This window comes from Eschrichtius robustus, chromosome 2, assembly GCF_028021215.1.
Source record: "Eschrichtius robustus isolate mEscRob2 chromosome 2, mEscRob2.pri, whole genome shotgun sequence".
Lineage (NCBI taxonomy): Eukaryota > Metazoa > Chordata > Mammalia > Artiodactyla > Eschrichtiidae > Eschrichtius > Eschrichtius robustus.
The window spans coordinates 38,431,369-38,446,182 of record NC_090825.1 but is presented as its reverse complement, the minus strand read 5'-3'; the positions used below and the strand labels follow the sequence as shown (position 1 = coordinate 38,446,182).

The following is a 14,814-nucleotide window of genomic DNA, read 5'->3' as shown; positions in this document are numbered from 1 at the left end:
ATATTTTCTAAGTCAAGACCATGGCATCACTGTTTTGTGATAAAGAATTCTAGAATGTCAACTGTGGATTTAAGACACAGCCTTGTTTTCTGAGAAGGGTCTCAGTCTGTGACAGCTTCTCTGGATCCCATCCCTCCAGTGACAATGGAGGAGAGTCCCTTAAGGCTGATATTTAAGCAGAGGCAAAATTTTACAATTAAACATTGTACGCAATAAATTAAACATTTTGATTTTCTTTCCCAAGTCAATTCAGTAGGTCCTGCTTTCCTGCTCTTCTCAGTTGTTTCTAACACAGATTGCTTTTGGACCAGGAAGATGGTACCAATATCTACTATTTACAATACAGCAGAGTGTGAAAGAGGAACTTTATATACAGATTTTTTTTCTCCTTCCACACATTTCACAAATAAGGTAAGGAAATGAAATCTCTCCAAGTTAGCCTGGATAGTAAGCAGCAGAGCTGTAACACCTATGTTATGAAAAAAATCATAGGGGGAAAAAAATCATAGGGGGAAAAAAAAAAAGATGTGCTAAGATGAGGTGGTGGCCAACTTGAATGGCTTAACATAGAAGGCAGGCTCCATGCTTAGTTCCAAGACCTGTAAGATACTGGCTTGAAAAACAAAATCCAATTGAAAAAACAAAGCCAATTGCACTGGAAAAGGATACCTAATCCAGTACAGGAAACTGAGAAAATTTCCCCTGTGATTTTTTTCCCTCACCCAATTTTCTCCCTCATTTAAAAAATTATTTTTAATTTAATGACTTTATTTTTTTAGAGCAGTTTTCGGTGCACAGCAAAATTGAGAGGAAGGTACTGAGATTTCGCATATGCCCCCTGCCCATAGCTTCCCTATTACCAACATCTCCTGCCAGAGCCGTGCATTTGCTACAACTGATGAATCTATATTGAGTCCTTAAAAAGAAAATACTGCATAATATCATGTGCTAAATATATGTTACAAATTGAATTTAGTTTCAAAGATGTGGAATTCTAAACATTAAGGGTTTATTTTCTAATTTTTATATGCCCACCTCCTCAGGTGGAAGGCAGGATGTTAGAGGGAGGAGAGTGAATCCAGGGGGGCAGATGGAAGGAATCTGGCTCAGTTCTAAAGTGAGCTCTGCCAACTAAATTAATGATGCAGCTCTTAGCATCAGGATGACTTCCGCTCCTGAGGCATTTACTTCAAAAAGCTTTGTTGAATAAAAATGGGGCAGGGAGTGGTGAGCAAAATGAGAACTCAGTTCTCTTCAATAGAAATTTGTTTTTTATTCATTGGAAAACTTACTTTTTCAGCTGATGTCCCAGTCCAAATCTCTCTTTTGTGGAAATCTGAAAGACATCAACAGTGGGCACTGCAAAGGAAAAATAATCAGCCTAAATGTTGAGTTGAAACTCAACCATCAGCCAGGAAAAAGTCTGAAAAGTAATATATATATTACTATGTATATGTAATATATATGTATATACATACATACACGTTTTAAAATAGTCTACACACAATCCTACACATGGCTATTTATGCTTTATAGAGAGATTTTGGAGATCATTCTAGGTTAGTATATATTATATATACTAATGTATAATATATGCATATGTAAATGCACTATATATAATAATGAAGAATGATCTCCAAAAATATATGTTAAGTGTAAACAGCAATGTGTAGGATAGTTTGCACACTATTCCTTAGGTGGAAGAGAGACACGTTTGTATACACATAGACCTTTTTTTAAGAATAAAACAATGGAGGATGACAGTAGGCATAGGATACTCACTTTGCACTGCACACGCTCTTGTGTGCTTCATATTTGTATCAGATACATATATTTCTATAAGTTAATAACTATGCTGCTTATGAAATTGATAACCTCCAAAAGAGTCACTCACCATTCATTATTCACTGGTTTAAAGGGTATTTATTGTTTTCTCACTGTGCCAGCCACTATAGACAGAGTAGCAAAAAACACACACAAATATCCCTGCCCTCATGAGCCTTAGGAAAGAGAAGGAGACAGACAGAAAATAGATAAAATGTCACGTGGTGATAAAGGCTCTGGATAAAAATAAAGACGGAAAAGGGTGGGGGGGGGTGGCTGAAGGTTACGTGGGCATAAACAGACTTCAACATTAGATAATATGGCAGGAAGAAAAGGGTCCCAGCCAGAGGAAACACAGGGGCAGTGCCCCTGAGGTAGAAATGTGCTTCAATATTCTAGGACCAGCAGGGAGAGCTGGAGAGAAGTGAACAAGGTATCCCGTTAGGAGATGAGATGAGAGAAGAACCACAAACAGTGTAGGTTCCCTGTAAAGAGCAAGGATAGAAATAGGAAAATCAGTCTGGAACTCATTACAGTAATTAAGGGAAGAGTATAGTGGCTTGGATGAGCAGAGGTGGTGAACATTTTGGATTCACACTCTCTGAGAGAGCTGACAGATTTTGCTGATGGACTGAATTTAAAGTATCAGAAAAAGAAAGGAGTCAGGGATGATTCAAAGGATTTTTGGCCTGAGCAACCAGAAGGATGAAACTTACCAATTCCTGGTACGTGAAAGACTGCAAGAGAATCAGGTTTGGCGCAGTGGGGAAGACTGGCAACTTGACTCTGGCTATTGTAAATTTGAGATGCTTATTTGTCACTCAAGTGGAAAAGTTAAGTAGGCAACTGGATAAAGAAATCCGGTGTTTATGCATTCGGATGAGAGGAATGTGCTAAAGACATAAATGTGGGGGGAATTCCCTGGCGGTCCAGTGGTTAGGACTCCGAGCTCTCACTGCCGAGGGTCCGGGTTCAACCCCTGGTCGGGAAACTAAGATCCCACCAGTCCCACGGCACAGCCAAAAAAAAAAAAAGACTTCTATGTGGAAGAGCAAAAATACATATGTACTTAAAGGTACGAGGCTGGATGAGAAACTATGAGTGAGTGTAGATGGCGGAGAGAAGTCTAAGGATTCAGCCTGAGCCATTCAGTATCTAGAGGCTCAGCAAACAAGGCTGAAGAGGAATGGCTGGGAGGATGGAAAATTCCAGAATGCTGTTAATCTGGACACATATTCAAAAATAATTTCCAAGCAGGGGGTAAACAACTGTTATCAAATGCTGCTAAGTTAATTAAGATGAGGATTCAAAATTGGTCATGGGGTCATTAAGCAATATTCTAGTCACTGGTGACATTGACAAGAGCAGCGTTTGTGAAATGATGCATCCAAAACACATCTACAGCGTATTCAAGGAGAAAAAAAGAGGAAAGAAAATGAAGGAAGCTAGAGGGCAGACAGCAGAAGCAAGAACTACAATCCTGCAGCCTGTGGAATGAAAACGACATTCACAGAAAGACCAAATGAAAAGGCAGAGGACTATGTACCAGAAGAAGGAACAAGATAAAACCCCAGAAAAACAACTAAATATATATGCTGTCTACAAGAGACCCACTTCAGACCTAGGGACACATACAGACTGAAAGTGAGGGGATGGAAAAAGATATTCCATGCAAATGGAAATCAAAAGAAAGCTGGAGTAGCAATACTCATAACAGATAAAATAGACTTCAAAATAAAGAATGTTACAGGAGACAAGAAAGGACACTACATAATGATCAAGGGATCAATCCAAGAAGAAGATACAACAATTATAAATATATCTGCACCCAACATAGGAGCACCTCAATGCATAAGGCAAATGCAAAAAGCTATAAAAGAGGAAATCGACAGTAACACAATAATAGTGGGGGACTTTAACACCTCACTTACACCAATGGACAGATCATCCAGAAAGAAAATTAAGAAGGAAACACAAGCTTTAAATGACACAATAGACCAGACAGATTTAATTGATATTTATAGGACATTCCATCCAAAACCAGCAGATTACACTGTCTTCTCAAGTGCACATGGAACATTCTCCAGGAGAGATCACATCTTGGGTCACAAATCAAGCCTTGGTAAACTTAAGAAAACTGAAATCATATCAAGCACCTTTTCCGACCACAACGCTATGAGATTAGAAATAAATTACAGGGAAAAAACCGCAAAAAACACAAACACATGAAGGCTAAACAATACGTTACTAACCAAAAGATCACTGAAGAAATCAAAGAGGAAATCAAAAAACCTAGAGAAAAATGACAACAAAACACGATGATCCAAAATCTATGGGATGCAGAAAAGCAGTTCTAAGAGGGAAGTTTATAGCAATACAAGCCTACCTCAAGAAACAAGAAAAATCTCAAACAAACAATCTAACCTTGCCCCTAAAGGAACTAGAGAAAGAAGAACAAACAAAACCCAAAGTTAGTAGAAGGAAAGAAATCATAAAGATCAGAGCAGAAATAAATGAAATAGAAACAAAGAAAATAATAGCAAAGATCAATAAAACTAAAAGCTGGTTCTTTGAGAAGATGAACAAAACTGATAACCCATTAGCCAGACTCATCAAGAAAAAGAGGGAGAGGACTCAAATCAATAAAATTTGAAATGAAAAAGGAGAAGTTACAACAGACACCACAGAAATACAAAGCTCATAAAAGACTATTACAAGCAACACTATTCCAATAAAATGGACAACCTGCAAGAAACAGACAAATTCTTAGAAAGGTATAACCTTCCAAGACTGAACCAGGAAGAAATAGATAATATGAACAGACCAATCACAAGTAATGAAATTGAAACTGTGATTAAAAATCTTCCAACAAACAAAAGTCCAGGACCAGATGGCTTCACAGGTGAATTCTATAAACATTTAGAGAAGAGCTAACACCCATCCTTCTCTACCTCTTCCAAAAAATTGCAGAGGAAGGAACACTCCCAAACTCATTCTATGAGGCTACCATCACCCTGATACCAAAACCAGACAAAGATACTACAAAAAAAGAAAATTACAGACCAGTATCACTGATGAATATAGATGCAAAAATCCTCAACAAAATACTAGCAAACAGAATCCAACAACACATTACAAGGATCATACACCATGATCAAGTGGGATTTATCCCAGGGATGCAAGGATTCTTCAATATACACAAATCAATCAATGTGATACACTATACTAACAAACTGAAGAATAAAAACCATTTGATCATCTCAATAGATGCAGAAAAATCTTTTGACAAAATTCAACACCATTTATGATAAAAATTCTCCAGAAAGTGGGCATAGAGGGAACCTACCTCAACATAATAAAGGCCATATACGACAAACCCACAGCAAACATCATTCTCAATGGTGAAAACCTGAAAGCATTTCCTCTAAGATCAGGAACAAGACAAGGTTGCCCACTCTTGCCACTATTATTCAACATAGTTTTGGAAGTCCTAGCCATGGCAATCAGAGAAGAAAAAGAAATAAAAGGAATACAAATTGGAAAAGAAGAAGTAAAACTGTCCCTGTTTGCAGATGACATGATACTATATATAGATAATCCTAAAGATGCTACCAGAAAACTGCTAGAGCTAATCAATGAATTTGGTAAAGTTGCAGGATACAAAATTAATGCACAGAAGTCTCTTGCATTCCTCTGCACTAACAATGAAAGATCAGAAAGAGAAATTAAGGAAACAATCCCATTCACCATTGCAACAAAAAGAATAAAATACCTAGGAATAAACCTACCTAAGGAGGTAAAAGACCTCTACTCAGAAAACTATAAGACACTGATGAAAGAAATCAAAGATGACACAACCAGATGAAGAGGTATACCATGTTCTTGGATTGGAAGAATCAATATTGTGAAAATGACTAAAGTACCCAAAGCAATCTACAGATTCAGTGCAATCCCTATTAAATTACCAATGGCATTCTTTACAGAACTAGAACAAAAATCTTAAAATTTGTATGGAGCCACAAAGACCCCAAATAGCCAAAGCAATCTTGAGGGGAACAAAAGGAGCTGGAGGAATCAGGCTCCCTGACTTCAGACTATACTACAAAGCTAGTAATCAAGACAATATGGTACTGGCACAAAAAAAATATATAGATCAACGGAACAGGATAGAAAGCCTAGAGTTAAACCCATGCACCTATGGTCAACTAATCTATGACAAAGGAGGCAAGGATATACAATGGAGATAAGACAGTCTCTTCAATAAGTGGTGCTGGGAAAACTGGACAGCTACATGTAAAAGAGTGAAATTAGAGCACTCCCTAACACCATACACAAAAGTAAACTCAAAATGGATTAAAGACCTAAACGTAAGACCAGACACTATAAAACTCATAGAGGAAAACATAAGAAGAACACTCTTTGACATAAATCACAGCAAGATCTTTTTTGACCCACCTCCTAGAGTAATGGCAATGAAAACAAAAATAAACAAATGGGACCTAATGAAACTTAAAAGCTTTTGCACAGCAAAGGAAACTATAAACAAGACGAAAAGACAACCCTCAGAATGGGAGAAAATATTTGCAAATGAATCAAAAGACAAAGGATTAATTTCCAAAATATGTAAACAGCTTATGCAGCTCAATATTAAAAAAACAAACAACCCCATTAACAAACGGGCAGAAGACCTAAATAGACATTTCTCCAAGGAAGACATACAGATGGCCAAGAGGCACATGAAAAGCTGCTCAACATCACTAATTATTAGAGAAATGCAAATCATAACTACAATGAGGTATCACCTCACACTGGTTAGAATGGGCATCATCAGAAAATCTACAAACAACAAATGCTGGAGAGGGTGTGGAGAAAAGGGAACCCTCTTGCACTGTTGGTGGGAATGTAAATTGATATAGCCACTACGGAGAACAGTATGGAGGTTCCTTAAAAAACTAAAAATAGAATTACCATATGACCCAGCAATCCCTCTACTGGGCATATACCCAGAGAAAACCATAATTCAAAAAGACACATGCACCCCAATGTTCACTGCAGCACTATTTACTGTAGCCAGGTCTTGGAAGCAACCTAAATGCCCATCGACAGACAAATGGATAAAGAAGATGTGGTACATATATACAATGGAATATTACACAGCCATAAAAAGGAACGAATTTGGGTCATTTGTAGAGATGTGGATGGACCTAGAGACTGTCATACAGAGTGAAGTAAGTCAGAAAGAGAAAAACAATATCATATATTAATGCATATATGTGGAATCTAGAAAAATGGTACAGATGAACTGGTTTGCAAGGCAGAAATAGAGACACAGATGTAGGGAACAAAGATATGGACACCAAGAGGGGGAAAGCAGGGGGGAGGTGGTGGTGGTGGGATGAATTGGGAGATTGGGATTGACATATATACACAAATATGTATAAAATGGATAACTAATAAGAACCTGCTGTAGAAAAAATAAATAGAATTTCAAAAAAAAACTGAAGTAAGCTAATAGAGACAACTCTAATGAAGATATTTAACAGTCATGGGAAGCAGAGTGTTAGGGACTAAGTTAAGAATGATTTGAGGTCTAAAGGTGTTTGTTTTAAAGATGAGAGGAATTTTTTTTTTTCCTGAAGGAAATCTTTTAGAAGAAAGAGACATGAACAGTACAAGAAGGAGAGAGAGAATGGCTGAAGGGTATCTTAATTAGGTGAAAGGAGATGGAAGCTAGCATGCAAATGCAAGGATGATACTGCACAGGAGCATGGGTAGCACCATTCATACTAACAGTTGGGATAACTGTTAGTTATTAATAAGACAGAGCAAAGACTGTCTTATTAATAGGACATTCTCAGACCACACATGCTCCACATAGTAAACCAGGCTGGTATCCCCAATTGCCTCACCATCTTGGCCATTAGTCTGAGATACAAACACTCCACTGATCAAAGAAAATGGGTGTTATATCACCCATCAGTTTCTTTCCTGAAAACATTCTAATCCTTAACATAGAGAGTACATCACTCCAATCCCACGTGTCCCAAACCGAAGGCTATAGAAAAGTGAAAAAAAAATCCTAACTTGAAAACTCAGGGGAATTATTTTTTAAAGAAAAAGATGACAAAACTAGAACACAGTGTGTTCTCTCTAAGATTTAAGAAGACACAGTCTCTTCTCAGGCAGATGGAAAAAGTAACTGGGAAGATGGAGGCAAAGAAACAAAAGGGACCTGGTTTAAAAAAATGCAGAAAAATCCAAAACACACTAGAACTGAAATCTTCACTGAAGAAAATTGTATAAGACACATAGAGAGAGAAAGAAGAGATATAATAGACACAACTGTTTATCCAGAATATATTAATTATCCTATAAATTAATAATACAAAGGCCAAAACTTATTCATACTATGAATGGCTAGAAAATAAATGTCACCAACATTGACTCAATTAGTAGTATAAAATCTGAATGACCCCAAATTTTGGAATACACTGAAAGAGCTAACAAGATGTTACTTCTAAAAATATTCCAAAATTCAAGTGACAAAATTCTTATTACTATTAAAATTAATGCAATTAATTATTGTAATTTATTGTATTTAATGTATTCATATAAGATGTTAGTAATCAGTGAAATTGGATGTAGAGTGTATGAGGACTCTGCACTACCTCTGCAGTTTTCTGTAAACCTAAAAATGTTTTAGATTAATTTTTTTAAATGTTTGTAAAGGTAATAGATTTTTTTTTTTAAGTACAGCAATTTATTAAACAAATACCTTTTATTTTTCTGATTTTTGTCCTGGAACAGGAAGAAATACCAAAAACATTTCAATGCTGAGGACTAAAACTCCAAATTGCAACGTACAAGATGGTTGGTGAGAAGTAAACAAAAGTAATTGTATGCCATCATATGAAAAGCAAGTCACATACAGAATAAGATTTGTTCCTGTACTATATCTACTAATTTAAATCATGATGCTAATAATTATCAAATTACTGCTAAGTATTTTCTAAGGATATATTATATGCATAGGACTATATTCTAGTTCCTGATTGGGTTCACAAGAAATATAAAACCTAGGTCTACCGTATATTCTTTTCTTCCTTCGAAGTGAGAGAGTGCCATGGACATATATACACTACCAAATGCAAAGCAGATAGTTAGTGGGAAGCAGCCGCATAGCACAGGGAGATCAGCTCGGTGCTTTGTGACCACCTAGAGGGGTGGGATAGGGAGTGTGGGAGGGAGACACAAGAGGGAGGGGATATGGGGATATATGTATATATAGCTGATGCACTTTGTTATACAGCAGAAACTAACACAACACTGTAAAGCAATTATACTCCAATAAAGATGTTAAACAAACAAAAAAAAGAACACATGGTGTTATGGGGATGGATGGTGGTGATGGCTGCCCAACAATGTGGAAGTATTTAATACCACTGAACTGTGCACTTAAAAATGGTACATTTTATATTATGTTTACCACAATTTAAAAAAGGAAGGTAATAGATTTTTGATAGCCAAAACAATCAGTTAGAAAATAAACTGGAATATAAAAGTGCCATTAAGCAAACAAGTTAAGTAGTACACAAATATTCAGGAATAAATTTAGCTAAAATCAGTCATTTAAGGCAAAAACAAAACCAAAAACCAAAAACACAGAACTGTACAACATTTAAAAGTAGAATCTACAAATAAATGCTCCTTTATAGGAAAAGTAATAAATATTATAGAAATGTCTATTCTTCCAAAATTAAAAGTTTACCTCAACCAAATTCCCCACAGCATTCAGTTTTGGGGGCAATAGAATGAGAAAGATATACTAGTAAAATATTTTCTGTTTTACAAAAGGTAAAAGTTCAATTTTTCCTTGTCTCATAATTTAGGTTGGCAATAAGTGAGGGTCGCTCAAGATACGTGAAAATTAGTCCCACACTGTGGTCATGTAAATGTAGAGGTATCAATAATGAGATGATCTGCACAGGCAAACATTTTTAATAACATCAGCTATTTATCACTTTAAACTAAAAGCAGCCCTGTCCTTGAGATCATAAACTAGACTTATATACCAGCAATTCTGGAAAAAATATATAGTACCATAAGAATCATAACAACCTTGTCTTTTTAAAGTATATTTCCCCATGTACAATAAAAATAATCTTTATTTTTAACTTCAAATTGGATAAGGAGGTGTATTTCTTCAATTCTTATCAGAACTAACTCTAGAGTACAGTAAATGAGTAAATGTGGAATTCTCTTTTTGTTTTAAAGAAGTTTTAATATTTTTTTATTTTTTATTTTTTTGGCCGCGTACCATGTGGGATCTTAGTTCCCCGACCAGGGATCGAACCCGCACCCCCTGCACTGGAAGCGCGGAGTCTTAACCACTGGACGGCCAGGGAAGTCCCTGGAATTCTCTTTCTTTACTATCCTTTTTTTTTTCCCCCACACTGTCTCTGTATTTCCTGTTTTCATTATAAAGAGTCTTTACTCTTCTTATCAGAAGAAATTATACACAAATCACACTAATTTCTGAAAGAAGTGCATTTCGACACTGCTTGAATTCTGAGGAAAACAGAACTCACATCTATAGGAACAAAATTATAATTCTTGGACGATTATTGACTTTGTGAACAAAATTCAAAATGATGCATAAATAAAATGAAAGCAATTGATAATAAAGAGGGGGAAATATGGTATCAGCAGAGATTGTAGTAAAATTAAAAATAGAAGGGGAACATTATATCAAAGCCTAAATTATGAAAAAAATTCACTCAATGGAGTAGAAGACAAATGAAAAAAACTTGGACAATCAGAGGTGACGGATGAAAGACTAAGAGAAATGATAAACAGCATGGAGGATATGGGAATTAGATCCAATCTACATATATTGGGGCAAGCAGATAAAGAAGGTAAGCATACCAATCAAAAACAAATACATAAAGAGTAATATCAAGGAAAAAGAGAAAAAAATACCTCGATAAGTACACATAACAAAACATAAACAAAACCAAGATAGATTTCTTACAAATGAACAAAGTTAAACACTTCAGACACAGACTAGCAGAAGTTTTTAAAGCACTTTTGCCTTTTTGAGGGGAACAGTTATGAGCCCATAAATTTATAGTTGGTCAAGTTTGTCTCATTCGCAAAACAAAGAGTTCATTCTTAGGTATGAACAATGAAGCATAACCCTCACGTTTCTTTGGTTAACAAACTATTAAACATGTAAATCAACTAACAAAGATGGAAAAATAAGAAATTACAGATGAACTGCGATACTAAATAAATAGTATTGAGCAATAAAATGATCTAAACGTGAACTAAAATATAATTGTTGAAATATTTATAAAACCATGCAAATGTGACAAATCTTTAAAGAGATACTGTGAATGGAAAAATCTCTGCCTAAATTCAAGATTACATAAACACATGAGTAACAGTGGTAAGATTACATAAAAGCATGCCACATAGTCATCTCGCACAGATGGAATTGGGGTGAGTAGAGATTAAATGACCCAATTTTCTTCCTAACCCCATTAACTAAAAAAAAGTCCAGACATGAGGGCTTCTTTTGCTTTTAACCACCATCAGAATAAAATAGAATAAGTACATTTCAAATCACTAAAGAAAGAAAAATATTAGCGATACAGCAGAATACGTGGGAAAACAGCAAAAACACATACACCTATAGGCTGGAATATTGTGCAGATATTACAAATCATTCCATTTTAGAATATTTAAAGACTGGAGGACAGGCTCATGACATAACATTAAAGCACACAGATATCTATACAATGTGATGTCAACTTTATAAAAATAAACCACATGTGCACAGAAAACAGAAACAACACCAAGCGATTTACAGGTTTCTCAGGATAGAGGGATTATGAGGAATTACTTTTCTTCTTTATTACATTTCTATATATTTGAAGTAATCAAAATAAAGATATGTAGCATCTATTTGTCTTTGCCTAGCATTAAATCACATCAGTTACTATGTGTTACTGTATGTTGATTATTTAAGTAGAATACATTATCCAAAAATTTAAAAATGGTGACAACAGAGACATTTTCAAAATGAGAGACTTTCCTATATATTTCAGAAACTTGAAAGGGCAAATATTTTTCTTATGTGAAAACTAACAGTAGATATACGTTCCCTGATATGCCTAAAGAGAAATGTGCAGAGACCACAGTAATGTGTGCACAGCAGATTAAAAATGGCCACAATTTCGAGAGGTGCCGTCTATGTCCTGATCCCTTGATTCTGGGTGGGTTCATTGACAATTTTGATCAACAGAATACAATGAAAGAGCCGTTGAGCCTTTTAGCACACCCTGTCTCCTGGAACACTTGCTTTCAGATCCCTGCCACCATACTACAAGAAGCCCAAAGCACACGAAGAAGCCGTGTGTAAGGAGACACTCTAGTTAATAGCCCCAGCTGAGCCCTGCGTGGTCCCGAAATGACACCTGTATCAATTGCTAGCCATCTGAAGTCCAACCATCTTGAGCATCCAACCTAGTGGAGCCATTAATGACATAAACCCCACCCACCATCTGACTGCAAAGGCACGGGAGACCCCAAGCAGGAGCTGCCCAGTTGAGCCCCAAAGAATGGTGAGAGAGAAGTTGTTTTAAGCCACTTCGTTTTGAAGTGGTTTGTTCTGCAGCAGTAGATAACTGCAATGATATGAGTAGATGCAGTTGTGTGTGTGTGTGTGTGTGTGTGTGTGTGTGTGTGTGTGTGTGTGAGAGAGAGAGAGAGAGAGTGTGTTAGTAGGCAGAGAAAACATTTAAACCCAATAAGTCTTAGCAAGATTTATAATAGGGTCCTGTGTTATAAACAACTATTCCTTGAGATAAAGCAAAATCATCCCTTCAGGTATTGGAAATCAAAAATATTATTATGATCTCCATTTTCAAAAACAGAAATATGTTACACTTAGGCTAAATTCATCAGTAATCAAAGGTGAGATAAGTAAACATTAAAATTAAATCTCAGGTTCAGAGACACAAATAATTAAACTTAAGGGCAACCCTAAGTACACTTACTGAGAATCTATTATATGCAAAATTCTCTTTTAGGTTTTATTATGTTTGTTTCACAGCAACTTGTCAACTTCTGAAAACTATAAAACTAAATGTTATATGTTTCTGCTTCCAATAGTTATATTGGTCATAAAGCACCTCTGTTAGGAGGCAAGTATATTTAAGTATCATTATGAAGATGGCTGCATTTATGCTCAGAATTACCAAATGAACAGTCATTTTACTTAATGCACAATGCACAACTAATGAACATTCAAAATAATAGAGAAATAAAACTAACCTGGGCCATTTAAATACTGTGTAAGTGAACAGTGTAGTCGGACAATTATAGGTTCTGTTCGAATCACTTCCCATGCCACAGCAATCTCCTCCTGTGCAAATATTTGAAAGATGAATTAGTCATCTTTTAGAGTCTTGATTTTTTTTCCAGATAAAATTTTTTAAACTTATTTTAAATCATTAAGGCCTATAAGTTATTTCAAAACATATTCGCTTGTGAAAAGAAAGCCAAAGTACTCTTAACTTTTGCCTTCTAAATCTGAAAATTAAAGTGAAAACTTAAGAAATAATGATATACTACAAGCCCATAAGTTTCAGAACATATTACAAGAACTGATGGAAAAAATATACATGTATATAAAATCTCTGCTTTTTTGACAACTCATAGCATTTCTTCATAAATCACTTTAACAAAGTCATTATGTTACTTATAGTATTATGTACAAGAGAAACTAAAATTAAATTTCTTCCAAGAATAAAAGTGTGTTTTTTAAATGTACCAATCATATTGCTTCAACTGATACTTACATCAAGAAAGCTAACATCAATATGCAGATCAATATCTACATCATCAATGGCTCCATATTCCCTGAAAGCAAAGATTAACATTATTTTTTTCATTTTCCTTAAAAGATAGGGTGTCCTAGCTTATTTTAAATTAAAATTTAATCATGAATTTTCATCTCTGATTTCCACAGATAGCTCAGAAATGACTGTGGACGTGAATTAACTAACTCAATTTAGTTGGATTGTGGTCTTATGTGACCTCTTTATACCATATAGATATCTTTCCATCTTCATGTTCAGGCAAATGCATACATAAATTCAAGAGTTATTTGGTTCATAGTTTCAAACATTTCCAGTTCTCTGTGACAAACTAAACAATCTTCTTATGTGACCACTCACTTTTCACTGTACTCTCTGAAGATGAAGAGCTGCCTCTAAGGGCAAGAAAGGAGTTTCTGACACGAGGAAGGGGTGGAGGGATAAGTGACTGCCACAATAATGTGCCCATAAATTTTCCTGTCACGTTAGATGGTGGTTCTGAAACTGGTCCAGGTGCTCTGCCACTTAAATGTCACTATGTTTTGACAGGCAGCTCTAAAGGTCTGATGTATCAAAATTAAAACAAGTAACAACAGTATATTCCACATAAAGACATTATGGAGACCAACTTTTCTCCAGCCAACACAGTGCCACAAACTAGCATACAGTTAACAAAGATCATAAAAACAGCAATTTTTGTATTCTCCATACACACATCCCTATTTTTGATATTTTAATAAATTTCTTAAGTTACAAATACAAATCATAGTGAAGGAGAAAACTATAGAGATAACAGAAATTACAAAAGTTAATGGCCAATATTTATTGAGCACTTTCATGCCAGAAATCGTTCTAAGGATTTTGCATACATGCGATCATAGTGCACTATAGGTACTACTACCATTTATATTTATATAAATACAATTTATATGTCCATTAACTGAGGCTCAGAGTAATAAAGTAACTCACCTGTCATCACTTTGTAGCAGAGCTGGGATGTGAATACACGTATCCTATTTACTTATGCAAGTGCTTAGCCGATTCAATATTCAATAAACTATCACTTTGTGTTGGAAACCAGGTCAAACATTAATGGATGATCTCATTA

At 35.5% G+C, this 14,814-nt stretch overlaps 1 protein-coding gene across 2 annotated transcripts in view; it reads right to left on the bottom strand.

The window, feature by feature from the left end:
• Positions 1 to 14,814, bottom strand: part of PARP8 (poly(ADP-ribose) polymerase family member 8) — a 168,459-nt gene that overhangs the window by 46,950 nt on the left and 106,695 nt on the right. For both annotated transcript variants that reach the window (XM_068535326.1, XM_068535328.1), the window contains exons 9-11: positions 13,689 to 13,749; positions 13,162 to 13,252; positions 1,293 to 1,359 (exon numbers count right to left, since the gene is read on the bottom strand). In XM_068535326.1, coding sequence (XP_068391427.1) covers positions 1,293 to 1,359; positions 13,162 to 13,252; positions 13,689 to 13,749 — 219 coding nt within the window. The remainder of the gene's footprint in view (positions 1 to 1,292; positions 1,360 to 13,161; positions 13,253 to 13,688; positions 13,750 to 14,814) is intronic.